Source organism: Mixophyes fleayi, chromosome 3 (assembly GCF_038048845.1).
Source record: "Mixophyes fleayi isolate aMixFle1 chromosome 3, aMixFle1.hap1, whole genome shotgun sequence".
In the NCBI taxonomy this organism is placed as follows: Eukaryota; Metazoa; Chordata; class Amphibia; order Anura; family Limnodynastidae; genus Mixophyes; species Mixophyes fleayi.
Window position 1 is genome coordinate 127,589,238 of NC_134404.1, and position 19,118 is coordinate 127,608,355.

The 19,118-nt window shown below is 39.5% G+C and overlaps 1 protein-coding gene across 1 annotated transcript in view; it reads left to right on the plus strand.

The window, feature by feature from the left end:
* The window catches only part of MASP1 (MBL associated serine protease 1), a 106,860-nt gene that overhangs the window by 76,765 nt on the left and 10,977 nt on the right, over window positions 1-19,118 (plus strand). The window contains exons 11-13 of the mRNA XM_075202323.1: window positions 2,229-2,369; window positions 4,016-4,132; window positions 15,979-16,164. Coding sequence (XP_075058424.1) covers window positions 2,229-2,369; window positions 4,016-4,132; window positions 15,979-16,164 — 444 coding nt within the window. The remainder of the gene's footprint in view (window positions 1-2,228; window positions 2,370-4,015; window positions 4,133-15,978; window positions 16,165-19,118) is intronic.

Consider the following 19,118-nt stretch of genomic DNA (forward strand, 5'->3'; position numbering starts at 1 on the left):
AAGCAGAGAATAAAAGGGAATGTTAGACAAACCTGACTCAGAGGTAACACATGTTGATATTATTACTTCCCAGTTAAGAGATCCCACCTTAGTGAAGGCCACAGAAACTTTTAAAGTGGTTAATGGACATCCTTAATTTGTAGGAGCTGATAAAGTTTCCCCATATGGCTCAGAACCCTTTCAGATCGCCTTTATCGGGTAGACAAAATAAAAGGTGAGGTAATAGAACAATAAGGGGTACCTCTAATTTACAAAGGTTCCTATGGCCAGAGCTGTATACAAATGTCCAGAAATATTGTGAATACTGTGCTGATTGTCAGTTGACGGTATTGGGCATGAAACCTATTAGGGCCCTTGTGCTGTTATATGTAATAAGTGTTAACGACGTTGGTGGTAGATGTTTAACTGCAAGAAGCTTTTAGACTTAACCAATTTGTTGATTTTATTTCAGAACTAGTTGTAACAGATGATATATACATATGTACAGTTGCTCACAGTTGACACTGACTGCAATAGACAGGAAGTATGATAAGCTTATGCAGTTAATGTACTTAAAACTATTATAAATATTATAGTACATTTATATATGCAGATGGTAGTAAGCTTATATTGTGGGCAATTTCAGAGAACAGGTTGCTCAGATATATTTTGAGCCTCCGCTGACTTTATATATCTGTATATACACTATATGACAAAAGTATTTGGCCACACCTGTTAATTATTGATTTGAGGTGTTTCAATCAGACTCATTGCCAGAGGTGTATAAAATCAAGCACCTAGCCATGTAGTCTCCATTTGCAAACATTTGTGATACAAAATGGGTTGTTCTGAAGCGCTTAGTAGCTTCAAGCATGGTACTGTGATAGAATGCCACCTTTGCAATAAGACGGTTCATGAAATTTAATCCCTGCTGGATATTCCATGGTCAACTGTAAATTACATTATTAGAAAGTGGAAGCGTTTAGGAACAACAGCAACTCCATAAAGCGGAAGACCACGTAAAATCAGAGCGGGCTCAACGACTGCTAAGGTGCATGGTGAGTAAAAGTCACCAACGCTCTGTTAATTCCATAACTGAAGAGTTCCGAATTTCCACTGGCACAAAAACTGTGCGTCGGGAGCTTAATTAAATGGGTTTCTACGGCCGAGCGGCTGCAGGCAAGCCTCACATCACCAAGATCAATACCAAGCATCGGATAGAGTGGTGTAAAGCACACTGACACTGGACTGTGGAGCAGCGGAAATGTGTTCTGTGGAGGGACAAATCACACTTCTCTATTTGGAATTCAGATGGGCGAGTCTGGGCTTGGCTGATGTCAGGAGAACGTTATTTGCCTGATTGTATTATGCCAACTGTGAAGTTTGGTGAAGGAGGGATAATGGTATGGGCCTCTTTTGTCAGGGTTTGGGCTAGGCCCCTTATCTCCAGTGAAGGGCAATCTTAATCCTTTAGCATGCCAAGTTAATTTTGGACAATGCTATGCTTCTAACTTTGTGGCAACAATGTGGGAGAAGGCCCTTTTCTATTCCAACATGACTGTGCCCCAGTGCACAAAGCAAGGACTACAAAGACATGGTTTGATGAGTTTGGTGTGCAAGAATTTGATTGGTCCACACAGAGCCCTGACCTCAACCCCATCGAACACCTTTGGGATGAACTAGAATGGAGATTGCGAGCCAGGCCTTCTCGTCCAACATCAGTGCCTAGCCTCATAAATGCTCTACAGAATGAATGGGCACAAATTTCCATAGAAACATTCGAACATTTTATATATATCTTGTGAAAAGGGATCTGCACATTTCCAAACCAGTGAAGCAAAAGAAGCATCGGAAGTCCAGTGGGCAGATGATCATTTACTTGTTAAATTTGTGAAGCTGACTAATGTGAAAACCCCAGAAGTAGTGCAGTTCCTGATACACTCATGCTGGCATGTCTATTGCCCACTATCATAAAAGTCAGTTTTGTCTTATTCGCTACCCTTCTGTTATGCATACACAATTCTTTAGTATGGCTTTATATACTATGTTCTATACATATAAAGCTTTCACAAATCAAAAGTTAGGCAAAGTAATGACCTTTAAAATTTACATTTTTGTAATTCTACCCTGTTACTGTTGTTGAAAAACTTTATGTGTAAAATATTGTAATAAGCTAAATGGTTGTATTTGCGTGAAAACATTTTAAAAATATACAGTCATTGTTTTTCATTATTTTCATTATTTTTCAGTGTGTGGGTTGCCACATTTTTCCAGATCAAAGCTAGCAAGAATTGCAGGTGGGAGTACAGCAAAGAGAGGTATCTCTCCCTGGATTTCCATGCTTGCCAACGCTGACAGTGGGCGTCCCTTCTGTGGTGGATCTTTGATCGGTAAGAATAATCACACACATGTAGAGAAAAAGACATAAATCATGTTGTTCCTAATCCAAACCAATTTTATTTCAGTTACCAATTAACATATCAAACTTTGCCTAGCAGACCATAATGGGAAGTAACTAATAATGTCATGATTATAGCCTAATCAGGATAATTATGTAAATAATATATTAATGTTGTTATTTTATATCCTAAAATCTGAATGTACTTTAGATAAATGGTTTCCAACCAATTTTACTGTGTATAAGCAAACATGGGATTTAGGGGTTAATGCAATTTTTTCAAGGAGACAAATCCTTCAGGGGTCTTTTTTCCTTCAGTTTACTTTGATTATTTACTAAAAGATGTCATATTGTCAAAGAGCAATTAACATATTTTATTACCCTGTTGCGAGTCCCAAGGACCATAAAAGTTTTGCTAACATGGCTAGAAATAACCAGATTTGGATCACTCCATATCATGGCTACCCAAATATCATGTATAATCCTTATGGGAAGCATATCTCTGCTATGTTCCAGAGAGAATTAGAAAATATTTTTAGAGCACATTACTAGAACTGTTCTTGGACAAAGATAGATCATTAAAACAGATTAGTGATGTAATAGAGCAGTGGGGTTTGAGTTTCAAAAGCAATGAAATGAATTGAGAAATAGTCTGTTTTTGGGCTTCAGTCTTCTACTGGTGAATTGTCCATACCTTCTAACCTATTACAGGTGACAGATTATACAAAAATTCTGTGAACGGGCTCCTACCATTTCTGTATTTTCTCTTTTATTTTAAGGAATATGATTTGCAGTTATTTTTCTGCATGTTAAGTTGTTATCGCCATTTTTAGTGAATAAGCATTGTGAACTTTTGTCATGTAAAATCACACTTAAAAACATTCTGTCTTTGTGTTCTTAAATAATCCACACGTTAGATAGGCTTGGTTTTTGTAACGCTACATTTATGCAGGTAATTGTATGGTTTACAGGAAGTTGATTAAATAATAACTGAAGACTTCCTAAAAGTGTCAGCTTTTCAACTAAATCTTAGTGGTGGGAGGTCTTGGTGTTTAATAGTGCATGTGCATGCCCAGGTGAAAGATACTTAGGTCCACCAGATCCATTATGCAAATCACACCTATGTAATATGTATGTTTTTCATGGATTCATTAAAAGCAATTTACAAATGTGTTCGTTCTGCAGTATCTCATTGTATATGGATACATCCATTTTTTATAGGGAAGTTCATGGATTTAGGGATCAAAATGGTGCCATTTGAGGGGGTGCAAAATTTAGCATCTTCTGATGGAAGAAGCTGTGTCTAGTGATGCCCTGCAAAACAAAATCTTTTTGCATGTAGGTGCGAGATTATTTAAATGACATGGAAAGTGTGAGAAAAACCCATTTAGTTCCCTGTTTACGTTAGAGCTGCAGAGAAAGTTTGGGTCCAAAGAAGCCATTTGCCATGCATACACCGGTGCACTGAAGTCATAAATGCACAAAGTCAGCTTTTGCACTGCTCTGCACTGCCCTTTATGACATAAATTTCTTATCATATTATTTATTATTCTTATTTACTTAGTTACTATGGTTTAATGCAAGTTTTACACATAAATTCAATGTTAGTCAATAAGCCCTAGTGTTTATGTTTTCTAGGTGACAAATGGATTATTACTGCTGCACATTGCCTGCACCATGAAGTGGACCCCGAGAATCTAGGTTTTACCTCCTCTTCAGACCTTTTCTCTCTCTCATCATTCAAAATTATATTGGGTAAGTGTCTTTTAACAGCATAGCTGATTAGTTCACATAATTCTGTCTGTAAAGTACACATTAGAATAATGACATTAATAATGGCATGGAAATGTTGAGCACCTTGTTATTCTTAAAGTTACTGTACTGTACTGTATATTTCCTTTGTCCAGTCTTTCTGGCACAAAAATAGGTAACAAAATAGTTTGGGATATTGCATATTTCTATTGATGGAATAGCATTCTTAACACATTATTTCAAGATTAATTTACATTGATCTTGATTTAAAAAAAAAACAGCTTTACAACAATTGGTAATTGCACAATAGTATCTGACTATTATTGTTATTACTTCATGTTAATTTTATCCTTAGATTTACAGTAAAGGGGAGCACTTGTGCTATAGATCAATAAAAGTGTTCTAAAACACTGCTTAAGAAAGCATGAAACAATAAATTGTGGCCTAATATTAATGTGAAAGGTATACTCTCCTTGGCATTCACTAGCAGTGTAGCACTCCCATAAACTTTCCCCCCAAATCTAAACCCAGTGTATATATTTGTACAATATGTTACAAATTAATAAATAAAACCTAAAGAACTAAAGTTCCAGTCTTCACCTATAGAAGTCCCTTTCTCCCATAGAAATAGATACGCTCACTTAATTGCCCCCAGGTCTTGTGCAATAGGTTTATTTCGAACACCAAATTTGGATCTCAAGAGGAGGCAAAATGTAATTTCAGGAATTTTTTTTTGCAAAACTTTCGATACATATCTGTATAGTCCTCCCTCGTTTTCTCAAGTGCCATTTTAGGACAGACAGCATGTAGGGAAGAGGTTAGCTGTGATGTTCTGCTCTGAAAATAGCATTCAGAATGAATGAGGGACATAGAAATCAATGTTATTGTGTCATTATTTTAAACCACTTCTGTAGAGATTAGTCAGCTAGAATACTTTACTGATCAATTGTGTCAGGCGCCGTCCCTCTGCTCCTTCGTTACGGCTGCCCAGGGCCGGATTAAGGGAATGGAGGCCCCTGGGCTAAGGGGGCCCCCATTCCCCCGTGAGGGCCCCCCCCAGTGATCCGAGCCACCCCCCCTCCCACCCGTGATCCGAGGCGCCCCCAAAGCACTTACCTCCTTCCCCTGGCATAGCGGTCCTTCCCCGGCGCGCTGTATGCTCTTTACTGAGGAGATCTCGTGAGAGTGAGACTCACGAGATCTCCTCAGTAAGGAGACTACAGTGCGCCGGGTAAGTACCGCAGTGAAAGTGCTCAGCAGCATTGATCGGGCCGGGGGCACCCCCGCCCCCGACCGATCAATAATGCTGTTGAGCACTTTCAAGGGCCCCCTGGATGCCCAAAGCCCCTGGGCTGTAGCCCAGTTAGCCCTATGGTTAATCGGGCCCTGCGGCCGCCTGTCACTTCCCCCGTCGCGTCTGGTTGCCAGGCAACCAGATGCGATACTTCCTGCTCATATTTGGATCCCCATCAGGGGCTGATGACATCACGCCGCCGGCACCTCATTGGCTACTAGCACTATTTAAGGCTGACTCTGACACCATGCTGGCCAGAGTATTGGTTCATCTTGCTCCAGCGTTCCTGTGTATTAGTTGGCTTGTTCTGACTATTCCTTTGCTCTACAGTGTTTCCTTATTGACCTGGCTTGTCTGACCACTCTATTGGATTCTCCCTGTGCACTGTTCACTACTGGAAGTTACTAACCCGGCTTGTCTGACCATTCTACTTCCCTGTGTACCCTCCGCTGCCTGCACTTTACAGAACCGGCTTACCTGATTACTCTCTCTTGTACCTTGCTATACGGCTCAGTAAAGGATCACGACCTGCCAGTCTCTTGCGGCAAAACCCATACCTTCTTGCGGGGGTTCCCGGTAAGACCGGGGGCGCGATAAATTCCTCACCTTCTACTTGAGCTTCTCCAATGTTAGCAAGTACCTGTTGTATCAGAGTTGTAACAGTATACTCTGGCCATGACTACTGAGGGTACAGGTGAACCGTCTGGACGCAATTTACTTCTTCACCTAGCACAGCGAGTGGAGGAGCAAGAGACAAACAGGCCCTTCTTCAGTGTGCTCAAGGGGTTGTTACTCAACTAGACACCCTAGAAAGTTCCTTGACAGTCACGACTGCAGTAGTTGCTACCACTTCTGTTTCACCTAGTATGTCTACAGCCGCCACTTCCTCTAGTCTGCATATTCCGACACCAGAAAAGATTGACCCTAAAAGGTGCAGAGGCTTTTTGAATCAATGTGCTATACAATTTTATTGCAATCCTGGGGCTTTCCCTGTGGAGCCAACCAGGGTAGCTTTCATAATTTCTCTCTTGAGTGGCCAAGCCCTGGTCTGGGCCTCCCCACTCTGGGAGTGTAATGATCCTCTTCTTGGTAATTCCGCATCCTTTATTGAATCCTTCAGGATGGTTTTTGATGAACCTAGGAGAGTGTCCTCAGTAGCTTCTGGTCTTTTAAACCTTCGTCAGGGTAATCTCACAATAGGACAATACGCAGTGCAGTTTCGTACGCTGGCACCAGAGTTAAAGTGGAACAATGAGGCCTTTGTAGCAACCTTCTGGCAAGGATTAGCAGATTGAATCAAGAATGAGTGTTTCTAAGGAACTGCCTTCGGATTTAGACACACCCATATCTCTTTGTGTTAGAGTGGACTTGCGCTATCGAGAGCGAACACAAGAACGATCTTCCTCCAAATGTTTTGTTCCACGGCTGGCACCACAGTTCCAGAATTCGGTGACACCCACGGAGTAACCTATGCAAATTGAACATTCCCATTTGTTCCCTGAGGGACGGGAGAGACGATTCAAGCAACGTCTCTGTCTTTATGATCCTGGTCATCTTCTCAATGCCTGTCCTAAGAGTCCACAGAACTCTTCCTCCTAGATGGTAGAGGGGAGGCTGCCTTAGGAGATTCTGCATCTGCTCCCTATTCTAAGGATACTTCAGAACTTCTGCTGGCTGTCACTCTGGATACCCTAAAAAGCATCTCATCCTACAATGGCTTTTGTGATTATGGCTCCTCTGGGAACTTCATCTCGATGACACTTGCTTCATGGCTCCAAATTCCTCTGCAATCTTTGCCTCAGCGACTCTCTCTTACAGTAGTAGATGGTAATCGTGTCAGCAATGGTTCCATCTCCTATGTTACTTCACCTGTTAGGCTGACACTAGGAGCTTTACATATAGGGATGATCCAGTTTTTGGTGCTGTCCAAATCCATTAACCCGCTAATATTAGGATTGCTGTGGCTTCGGATGCATTCCCCTCAATTTGACTGGAGTCGTGCCCAGGTCAGTCACTACCTGGGGTCTCGAGTGTCCTCTAAGATGTCTGCCCTCGGTTTCTCTTCCAGCTGCTCAGGTGGTCTGCCAGACTCTGTTCTTCCTTCCACATACTCTTCCTTTTGGGACGTATTCAGTAAGATTGAAGCTGAGACTCTCCCTCCTCATCGTCCCTGGGACTGCCCTATTGAGTTGATTCCTGGCAAACAAATCCCTAAAGGTCGAGTTTACCCACTTTCCCGGCCAGAGACTCAGGCCATGTCTCATAGCTGAGAATCTACAACGTGGATTCATCAGATAATCCTCCTTCCCAGCCAGAGCAGGGTTTTTCTTTGTTAAGAAGAGAGACGGTTCATTACGTCCCTTTAATTATCATAGTCCACTCAATCATATAACTGTTAAGAACCGTTATCCATTGCCCCTTATCTCCGATCTGTTTGACAGAATCAGCAGATCTCTGATTTTTACTAAACTTGACCTTCGAGGAGCTTACAATTTGATTCAAATACGGAAAGGAGACAAATGGAAGACGGCATTCAACACTAGAGATGGGCATTTTGAATACCTTGTAATGCCTTTTGGCTTCTGTAATGCCCCTGCAGTCTTTCAATTGTTTGTCAACGAAATTTGTCAATACTTACTGTACACTTCGGTAGTGGTCAATCTGGATGATATTCTGGTGTTTTCCATGGACCTCCCCTCCCATCATGCACATGTCAAAGAAGTCCTATCCAGATTACACAAACAACGTCTCTACTGTAAACTAGAGAAATGCGTTTTCGAGGTGTCTCAAGTTCCTTTCCTTGGATTAACTGTGTCTGGCAAGGGGTTACAGATGGATACTGCTAAAGTGTCCACTATTTTGGATTGGCCTCAGCCCCAGGGCCTTAAGATGATTCAGAGATTTATTGTTTTTTCCAACTACTACCGACAATTTATTCAGGACTTCTCGACCATTATTGCACCCATCACGGCATTAACCAGGAAGTCTGTAAATCCTAAAGTCTGGTTGCTGGAGGCGGTAACAGCTTTTCTTATTTTAAAAAAGGCCTTCTCCTCTGCCCCTGTTCTTGCACAACCTGATTAGGAATGGCCTTTTTTTTTTGAAGTAGATGCCTCATCTATTGAAACTGCAGGGATACAAAAATCTGCTAACGGCATTCACACTCCTTGTGGATTTTTCTCTAGACGGTTTCTTCCCAGTGAAAACAACCACAGGATCGGTGACAAAGAACTCCTAGCTGTCAAATCTGCACTCAAGGAATGGCATAATTTATTGGAGGGCACTCTTCATCCAGTCACCGTTTTCACGGATCATAGAAAACTTGTATTCATTCGTGAAGCCCACTGTCTTAACTCTCGACAGGCCTGTTGGGCATCCTTCTTTGCACAGTTCAATCTGGTCCTTACCTTCTGTCCCGTTAGTTAAGAACAGTCGAGCAGATGCACTATCTCGCTTGTGACAGGATGGACCGTCTATGCCACCCTGACTGTTGTTGCTGTGAACTGGCTGGGCTTACTTTGCCACCATCCCCTTTCGTTATTCCAAATACGTCCCTCCTGCTGTAGTAGGAGGAGCTTGCTGCCACCACTGGGTTCCTTTATGGTGCCCAGAACAACCTTCTTTCTGGGTAACTGTCGTTGCTAGTGTACTCCCTTGCTAGTACACTTGGGCTGGTACCCCTGACCGCTTACTATGGATCAAGGTGCTGTGGATGGATCCCCCTCGCCTATCACACTGGCCAGCTGCAGAGAGGTGGTACTGGAGAGCTGGGCCCAACCTCAGAAACAGCTGGAGAACGGATTAGATTTAGGGTCTAATCTTCAGGTCACAGGATTACAACAATATTGAAAAAGTTGTCAAGCAGGGTATTGAAGCAAAGAGTGATGTTTTATTTCGCTCAGGTGCCCTGACAAGGACAGTTCCACTGATTAAAGGTATCAGTGGTCAGGTCAGATGGAACATCAGAATGATACATTTCAGTGTACAAGACAGTGCTTTTTATACTGATTTGGACACAGGCTATTTCTAGAATCAGGATGCAATGTGTTTACACAAACATGGATTTACATCAATTGCACAGCTAACAACATTTACGCTTATCTGTGATATCTTAAAACCTTGCTGAGATATTACAGTGGACAGCAAGTCTAATTACATCTTCCTGTGACCCTTACACATCAAAAGGTCTAATTAGCATGAGATTAGCATGAGTCCTTTCTTCCAACAGTTGCAGAATACACATTTCTTCCAAAGAAAACAATTCCCCAGGAAAAGTTGTAAACCCCAAATAAGACATTTCCTTACACCAAGATATACAAAAGGCTTTCAAAACAAAGGCTTGTTGTATCAGATATATACATCAGAAACAAGGCATTTCCTCTAGAAAGGTTAAAACAGAAAAAATTTAATTTTCTGCCCCATGTCTCAGAAATTAAAGATTTCCCTTACCAAAATATACACAATATCAAAAATAAGTGCATGTGCAATTATATAAATAAGTGCCCTGTGCTGTTTCCTTGAAATTAATTTATACCATAAGTTATTTATAAGTGATCCAGTCACATCGCTCTTTTGATGATTCTGACCATCTGACACCTTTGTATCCTCAACCTATCATTGAATCTCCAGTATTGTAGCACTTACCAGAGCAACAACCTGTACTCCTCCTCCTGGCCGATCCTTCCTGGAAGCCCATTTAAGACTCAAAGCTTTATGGTGGGCCCATTCTTCTCGCATTTCTGGTCATGAGTAAAGAAGACTACTGCATTACTATGCCGTCGGTTCTGGTGGCACTCTATTCACTCGGACATTCGAAAAATGTATTACTGCTTGTACAACCTGTGCCCAACATAAGACTTCCAGAAGAGTTCCTGCCAGTTTGCTTCATCCTCTGCCCATTCCGAATTTCCCCTGGGAGAGCATTTCCATGTATTTCATTACAGACCTTCCTTCTAACGCTGGGTATAATACCATCTAGGTTGTCATCGACAGGTTCTCTAAGATGGCTCACCTTGAACTGTTATATGGTTTGCCTTCTGCTAGTGAATTAGCTGTTACCTTCATTAAGGACATTTTTAGCATCCATGGATGTCCTAAGGAGATCATCTCCGATCATGGGGTCTAGTTCACTTCTCGTTTTTGGAGAGCATTTTGTAAAAATCTAGGCATGGACCTAAAGTTTTCATCCGGTTATCACCCCTAAACTAATGGCCAAACAGAACGAATAAATGAGGACCTAGAGACCTTCCTTCTGTGATTTTTCTCAGAGAATCAGAATAACTGGTCTCAGCTCCTTCTCTGGGCCAAATTTTCTCATAACCATCATGTCCATGAGTCTATGGGATTTTCTCCCTTCTTTATTGTGTTTGGGACACACCCTATTATCCCGGATCCTTTTGTTTCCTCAGGCACCTCTGTTCCCACTGCTGATTCTCTTATTCTAAAAATTTTCGCTTATTTGGTCCCGGACTAAAAGAAAAATTGCTTAAAGCCACTCAACATCATAAGACATTTGCTGATTGTTGCTGGAGACCTATGCCAATTCTTTCTGTAGGGGCCCATATGTGGCTATCCACCCGAAATTTGAAACTCAAAGTACCCTCTATGTAGCTGGCACCTCGTTTTATTGGACCTTACCCTATTTCACAGGTCATCAATCCTGTCTGTTACAAGTTGAAATTACCTCCTCAACACTTTTCATATCTCTTTCTTACAACCATTGGAGCTCAACAAATTTTTCCAGCGTCGTCTCGCCCTGCACCCATTCATTCTTCCTCCGGCGAAGAGTATGAGGTTAGTTGGATCTTGGATTCCCGCACACTGCATGGTCGCCAACATTTCCTGGCTCACTGGAGGGGCTTTGGTCCAGAGGAGAGATCCTGGGTGGACAAACAGGATTTACACTCTCCTCGTTTACTCAATGAATTTTTTAAACATCAGACTGAGAGGAGAGGAGGGTATACTGTCAGGCGCCTTCCCTCTGCTCCTTCGGGACCGGCGCCTGTCACTTCCCCCGTCGCACCTGGTTGCCAGGCAACCAGACGCGATACTTCCGGCTGGACCGGCAGCTACTCTGCTCATGCGTGTCCCGTTGCCAGGCAGGGACGCTGTTCAGACGCTATTCAGATCCCCGGCGGCAGCCGATGACATCACGCCGCTGGCACCTCATAGCCTACTAGCACTATTTAAGGCTGACTCTGACACCATGCTGGTGCCAGAGTATTGGGTCATCCTGCTCCAGTGTTCCTGTGTATTATTTGGCTTATTCTGACTATTCCTTTGCTCTCCAGTGTTTCCTTATTGATCCGCCTTGTCTGATTACTCTATTGGATTCTCCCTGTGCACTGTTCACTACTGGAAGTTACCCACCCGACATTGTCTGACCAATCTCTATTTACCTCCACTGCCTGCATGTTACAGAACCAGATTACCTGACTACTCACTCTTGTACCTCACTATACGGCTCAGTAAAGGACCGCGACCTGTGCGTCTCCTGCGGGAAAAACATATACCTCCTTGCGGGGGTTCCTGGAGAAGACCAGGGGCACGTTAGACTCTGCACCTTCTACTTGAGCTGTGCCAATGTTAGCAGGTACCCCTTGTATCAGAGTTGTGACAAATCAATTGAATAATAAAATAAAATAAATAAATTGAAGGAGAGTAAGTTCTCTATACCTTTACGATATGTATATAATGGTCACCATAGCAACATTCAATTAGTTTTATTTATACACCGCTGGAAATAACATGATCAATTGGAACAATTGGAATCGAAATCTGATTGGCCGGGTGTTGTCATGTGACCTCCGGCTCGGCTTTTAAATAGCGCGTTTTTAAGCAAATACTACTCTGATGAAACGCCTCAGGTCTTGCCTATCAGAACAGTGAACCTTTGGACTTGATAATACGATAACCCCGGGGTTAGTAATTATTTTTATGGACTGTTTATTAAACGGATCATGACTGGGACAATTTCATCTATTGCCTCTCCGTCTTCTAAGCGGCTCTAAAGAGGGACAAGCGCCTTTCATCCATTCTTACAGCATTATTGCTGCAGCTTATCCCTGCATGCTAAAATAGCCCTCCTTTTGGTCGGCAGCGGTCTTTGGTTTAGCCAGGAGAGTGACTATATGTATCTCAGTGATCCTTATAAGTCTATGTTTATTAAGTCCACAGTGTTATATATGCGCAATTACTGTTTATTCAGATATTCTACTGTAACTGTTTTTAGTACTTTACTAATTTATTGGATATTAATTATTATTAATCTGTGGAATCAGCGCTCCTCTATTCTTTCTTTCATATCTTTATTGCAGAAACAGATATCTGCATTTAGGGAGCTGCGGCCCACATATTTCTTTGTATGTTATACGATTTCTTAGCGCCTGAGATTCTATATTTGTGTGTGTTTTTTATCATTAGATCATAGACTGGAAATAACTGGAAATTAATGTTAATGTTATATATTGGAGCAAAAACAGCTCAAAATTACATTATTTTAACTATTTTCACAATTTTTAATTAAATCCAGATCCAAAACCAAATCCTTTCGTGATTTTTTTGGCAAAACCTGTCACAAAACCAAAACACGAATGCATTTCAGAACCAAAACCACATCAGTGTGAGTACACAACTGTAAAAATCAGTGAGAAAACTATGCAAGAATAACTGTAATAAATTACCGTTAGGACAAACGGCAAATCAGAGTATCCAACAACAAGCTGGGTTAAGTGCAGATGATTATTATTATTATTATCTGGTGTTAGTACCCTTGAGTCTAACTGATGTACTCCTGATTTTATATGGCCACTATACATTGATCTTTTTTCTCTAGACTATGCTTAGTTTCTGATTTACTTAACACTCCTTTCCTCCTTGGATCATCACCTTATCAACTACAAGCTGTCCGAAATCACTTTATCCTCTCTGCTGTCAAACTCTACCAAGACTCCTCATACTTGCAGAAATCTTAACTCTATAACAGCTTCTATCTCTCTGCAATACCTTCTATCCCCAATTTTTACATTCTCCTCTTTTCATATGTCAGTACCACATATTCACCAAACCCTTGATCAAGCGGCTTCAGCTACTCTTCACATTCTTTGTCGCCTTCGATGTCAGCTGTGACAAAATCTTCCAAAACTTTCACACAAAGTAGAACATCATTGGTGTTAATCTTATCATTTTAATGATTCTCTAACATACTGTATACTGCTATCCACCACTCCTATCAAAATTCTCTGACACTGCAAAACAAACATACTTCCATTCTTTGCTCAGGCTTCAAACCTCAAACAACTCATACATTTATATCTCTTATCAACCCCATCCCAAACCCTCTGACTACTAATCAGTGCCCAAGATCTTGCTTTCTATTTCAATTACAAGAGTAATAAGATCTGACATGAAATGGTATCTTCTTCCTCAACAAACAACCAGCTCAATTCCTTCCCTGTACCCTCTGGCACCTTCTCTTCATTTCATTCTACACATGAAGATGACATATTTACTCTATTATTATCTTCTTACCTTCTACCTGTCCTCTTTATCCTATACCCTCACAAATCAGTTTATACCATTACTCACTTCTAATTCTCTTGATTTTCTCTGCGTCATTTGATTGTCGCATTTGCACTTCTCATACAAGTGCAACAATCCACAAATCTTCAGGACACTGTCCTATTATCATCATCATCATCATCATTTATTTATATAGTGCCAACATATTCTGTAGCGCTTTACAATTGGTATTATGTTCTCATCCTACCTATCCACTTACTTTATCAGTTGGAGTAACACAAGGTTCAGTGCTAGGTATTCTACTCTTCTCTACCTATACCTCTTCCTTTGGAAAACTAAAAGGTCCTTTAGAATTCAGTATAATATCTATGCGGATGATACCCAAATTTATTTATCCTACCCAGATCACTCATCTTCTGTACCCGCTCGCTTTGCTGAATGTCTTTCTGCCATTTCATCTTGAATGTCCTCTCACCACCTCAAATCAACCTTTCAAAAACAGAGTTAATATTATTCCCACCAGCCAAATGAATTTACCTACCTGACAACTCTATTTCTATTGACAACACAACAATAAATCCTGTGTCCCAAGCATGCTGCCGAGGTGTGATCCATGCCCCACATCCAATCTATATCTAAATCCTGTAAGAAACATTTCCATAATATGCATACATCTCACACAATAAATTGCAAAACATTAATTCATGCACTCAACATTGACTGTTGCAATCACCTCCTTACTGGTCTTTCCGAAACCAAACTCTCACCATCCCACCCAATTTTTTTTGCCCGCAATGGCTAGATTGGTTTTCTTGCAAATAGTTCTTCCACTGCTGCTTCATACTGTCAGTTCCTTCATTGGTTGCCTGTTTTTTACTGAATCCAATATAAAATACTTCTAATAACATACAAGGCCATCAACAAAACCACACCAACATACATCTTTTATCTTGTCTCAAAATATCTCCAAACTTGACACCTTCATTCTGTACAAGATCTGCATCTCTCATCCACACTCATTGTCTGCTCCAATTACTGGCTACAAGACTTTGTTCGGGCTGCACCCACTTTGTGGAATTATGTTTCTTGCATATCAGGACTAATAGCTAGTCTTGAAACCTTCAAGCACTCTCTGAAAAACCACCTCTTCAGGCAAGCTTATCAAATTACTCTCTAAACCTCCTTAGAGTACCCTATTACCATCCTTCTACACAGAAGGATACTACAGATTATACCATCCCTCTACACAGGGATGGTATACTCTACACTCAAACAATCCTCTGACCTACATTACTGGGTGACTGGATCATATAGCCCACTAATCACTTTTTTACCTTTGCAATCTGGCTGGACCAATATGCTATATGTAGCACTCAAACGCATGTATCAAACTCCTGTTGTCCTATACTTTGTAAGTTTGCGAAGAGGGCCCTTTTACCTCTCATTCTGTCTGTAATACCCATTCTTACTTTAATTGTACTTGCTCCCAATTGTAAAGCACTAAGAAATATTCTGGAGCTACATAACTAAGTGTTGATAATAATAATAATAATATACATTCCACAATAGGCTGCTTCTGGTTAGGAGCACTGCACAATCAGTTTCTCTCAGGAATTACTCACTATGGGTTATTTACAAACTGCAAACATGGAACACTTCAAAAAAATTTTTGTGAATTCAAACACCTACTTTTACACAATTTCACCTGATATAATGAGTAAGTCATAGTAGGCTAGTAGTAATGTCTTCATTTTTTCCACATTTTTTCCGCTTTTTATGCAAACCCCCTAACTTAAGCACATCCCCTTTTTCAGGATTGTTTCCATGGACCAAGAAGTGGGCATGCTTTTATTTAAATGTATAAGGTATAAAGTAGGAGTACGTGCACGTAAAGAAGCATCACTCTGCTGTTTTAATTTATGTTCCCTATTAAGATGTCAATAATATCTACAATAGTAAAGTTAGCTCACAGTCCAGATAATGTGGTTATTAAGTGCGTTTACAATACTTTAGACCAGTCCCTTTTTTCCTCCAGGAAAACACAGGACTTTGAAACAGGATGATACTGAACAAGTATTTCAAGTCAAGAACTTAATTATCCATCCAAACTACAATAGCAGCACATTACAGAATGACATTGGACTGGTGGAGCTATCAAGCAAAGCTTTCCTCAATGATTATGTGATACCTATTTGCTTACCTGAAGAAGAAGTTAAATCAGGTATTTAACTTTTCAATTATATAAAAACTAAATTGCTGTTGTTTTCAATAACAAATTTATGATTAAATTATGGCAAGATAGAATTTCTGTGGTAAATTGAAATAGAATTTCACAATTAAGGTTGTCATGAAACAACCTCAAATAGAATAGCATTAAGTATTCTGTAAGTAATCTGTGACTAGAAATTTTTTAGATATTCCTCAAGAACATTTACATATGATTACAACAGTAAATGACCAAACTACCTGGGATTTCCAACATAACATAGTTCTTTATTATGGTAATCCAAAGACATATACCGGGAGGTTTATTAAAGGGCAAAAAGCTATTGCCACCGAAAAAGGGCGTTTTCACCGGCGATAGGGCTTTTTCTTAATTTTTCCTATACAGCAAATAGTTATTGCTGGCAAAAACACTGCTGTCTCCGGTGCTAACCATCTTCCATTGGCAATAGCTTCCTCAAGCCTATTTAACAATTATCATGATTGCAACAGTTGAAAATCATTTTAAAAATGCTTATTATTTTTTGCATAAAAGTTTTAATGGTTAAAAGTTCTAAATATTGTTTGCATTGTGTTTCATATTTTTTTTTATCTATTTTGTAACTTTTATTTTATTTTATTACTGTAACTGAAAGCCCAAAGCTGGGCTTTCAGTTACACTGCACGCAAAATTATACAGAGACTAGCCCGAGGAATCTATTGAGTATATTACAGATAATCTACTCTGAATGAAAGGTTAATGAGGATAATTAAAATATAAAGTACATACCATTTAAATTAAAAAACAGTACTACAATACAAATATTTGTAATATGTTTTCCCACTGACAACACCCTGTATTATAATTAAATAAGCACTGTATAATTTCTAATATTTAAATTTTTAACAAAAAATATTTTTTAAATGATGTATCTTTAAAGATTTAATTGGGTGGATTCAGTTGTCCGCGAAGTTCCTAAGAACATTGTGGACACACCTTTTTACAGCCATTGCGGAAAATAGTAACGCTTATTTTTGCCTGCATCTCTATGGGGAGCAGGCAAAAATGTGTGTTACTTCTGTAGAAAACAAACAAACTGGGCAAGGTGTCTTGCACCTGTTCCGGAGGCACCTCACGCGGATATATTTTGAGCATTGAGTTCTCCCCAATGTGTCTCATTCTTTAAGTTTAAAGTTGTACATTATCTCCTCATGATCACATTGTATTTGAATCCCTAATAAAAAGAGTGCCCCGACAAAGGATAATCTTTTTCTGTTGCTTTTGCCCCTGAGAAGGCTGTAAATTAACCCGTAGTTCTCTGGGTCAGTATCGGTTGAACAGCTGAGTATTGCTCTGATGCGAAGGCAATTTTGCTTATTATAAATTGTGGTAATAAGGGACATTTTTCATCCCCAAACCAACTATAAGTTTACTTACCACCAAAACTCACAAGGAAATATCAGGTGTTCGCAGTTTATAAAAAGGAAAATAATTATGTAAAAAGATATATACAAATCCGCTGCTGCTGTTCACTGGGTCATTGTCAGGTCCATAAAATATATAAAATAAAAAAACACTAAACATAGAACAGCGCTATATTATTACTTCTCTATAAAAAATAAGAACTAAAAATACTATTAATTATGGCAGAGATAATTAGATAATTAATATAGAGAATTGACTCAATCAGTATGCATTCTTTGTTCCTTTCAATAAATTAAAATGACATAAAACCAATATACAAAGAATATGATAAATATTGTATATGCGCATTTGAGAAAAAAAGAATGGTATCAAATTAAAAATTCCATGAAAGAAATGGAGATGATCATTCAAGCGTCCAGTGAGGAACTATGTGAAATAAAAATTAACTGTGTAATTACGATTACTCAGTCCAGATTAGCAGCATACTAAATTATAAGTCCCAGGAGAAGTCTTGGATTCTAGAGTGGGAAGAGGTGATCAGAGTGGAGGAGAGGCGGCGATCATTGGCCAATAAGATGCGTTTGTTGTCCTAATTTAGGTTCTTTGTGTTACACTGTTACATTGTTTTGTGTTTTTTTTTATCAATTGCGATTATATACTATATTATTTATCATTGCATGTTTATTTGTAAATGGGTTGTATATGTCATTTCAATTTTTAAAGTAAATAAACAATGTTTACTGTTTGAGCTAATTCTCTATATTAATTATCTCTGCCTCAATTAACAATATTTATCAGTTCTTATTCTTTTTTTCTTTTTTTAGAGAAGTAATAATAGTATATTACTGTGATTTTTCAATCTACTGCTATTCTATGTTTATTGTTTTTTTTACTCACTACCAACTCTACTCTGTAGCAATCTCTAAAACATATGATAGCATATCATAACATAAATACAGAATATTCTAGACCTGCTAGATAAGCTAGATGTCTTCTAATCCATTAGCAGAGAGTTTCCAACTCTGCCATTCACCTGGTCACACTGTCTTCTCTACTACCACCTGAGTCACGTCATTGATATGAGGCTTGACATACTGTTGCCTTTGCTGCTTCTGGCTGTCTTTCTTACAAAAGATGCAGCAGGCAGCAGGTGGAAGTTTAGTCAATAACAACACATATCTCCCCTTTTCTCTTTTTTTTTTCAATTTTGAGATATTGCTTTTTTATAGTACTTGTATACATATGTATGTTTAATTTTTTTTCTCACTGCAAATTTCTAGCAATGCACCACTAGTTAAGACAAAAGATTAAAATAGAAAAATAAAGGTGGCATAACATAAAAAAAACTTTATAGTTTCGTTCAAGGTTTCACAAGTAAAAATCGGTGATAGTTGGAGGAATAGCATGCAATGCTAAGTGGGGACAGCACTAAAAGACTACGAATGAAGCAAATAGAAATATGCAATATTGTTGTGCTATATTCATGTTGTGGTTTATAATCATACTTGCCAACTTTTCAAACTTCTCCGGGAGATCCCGGAAGATAA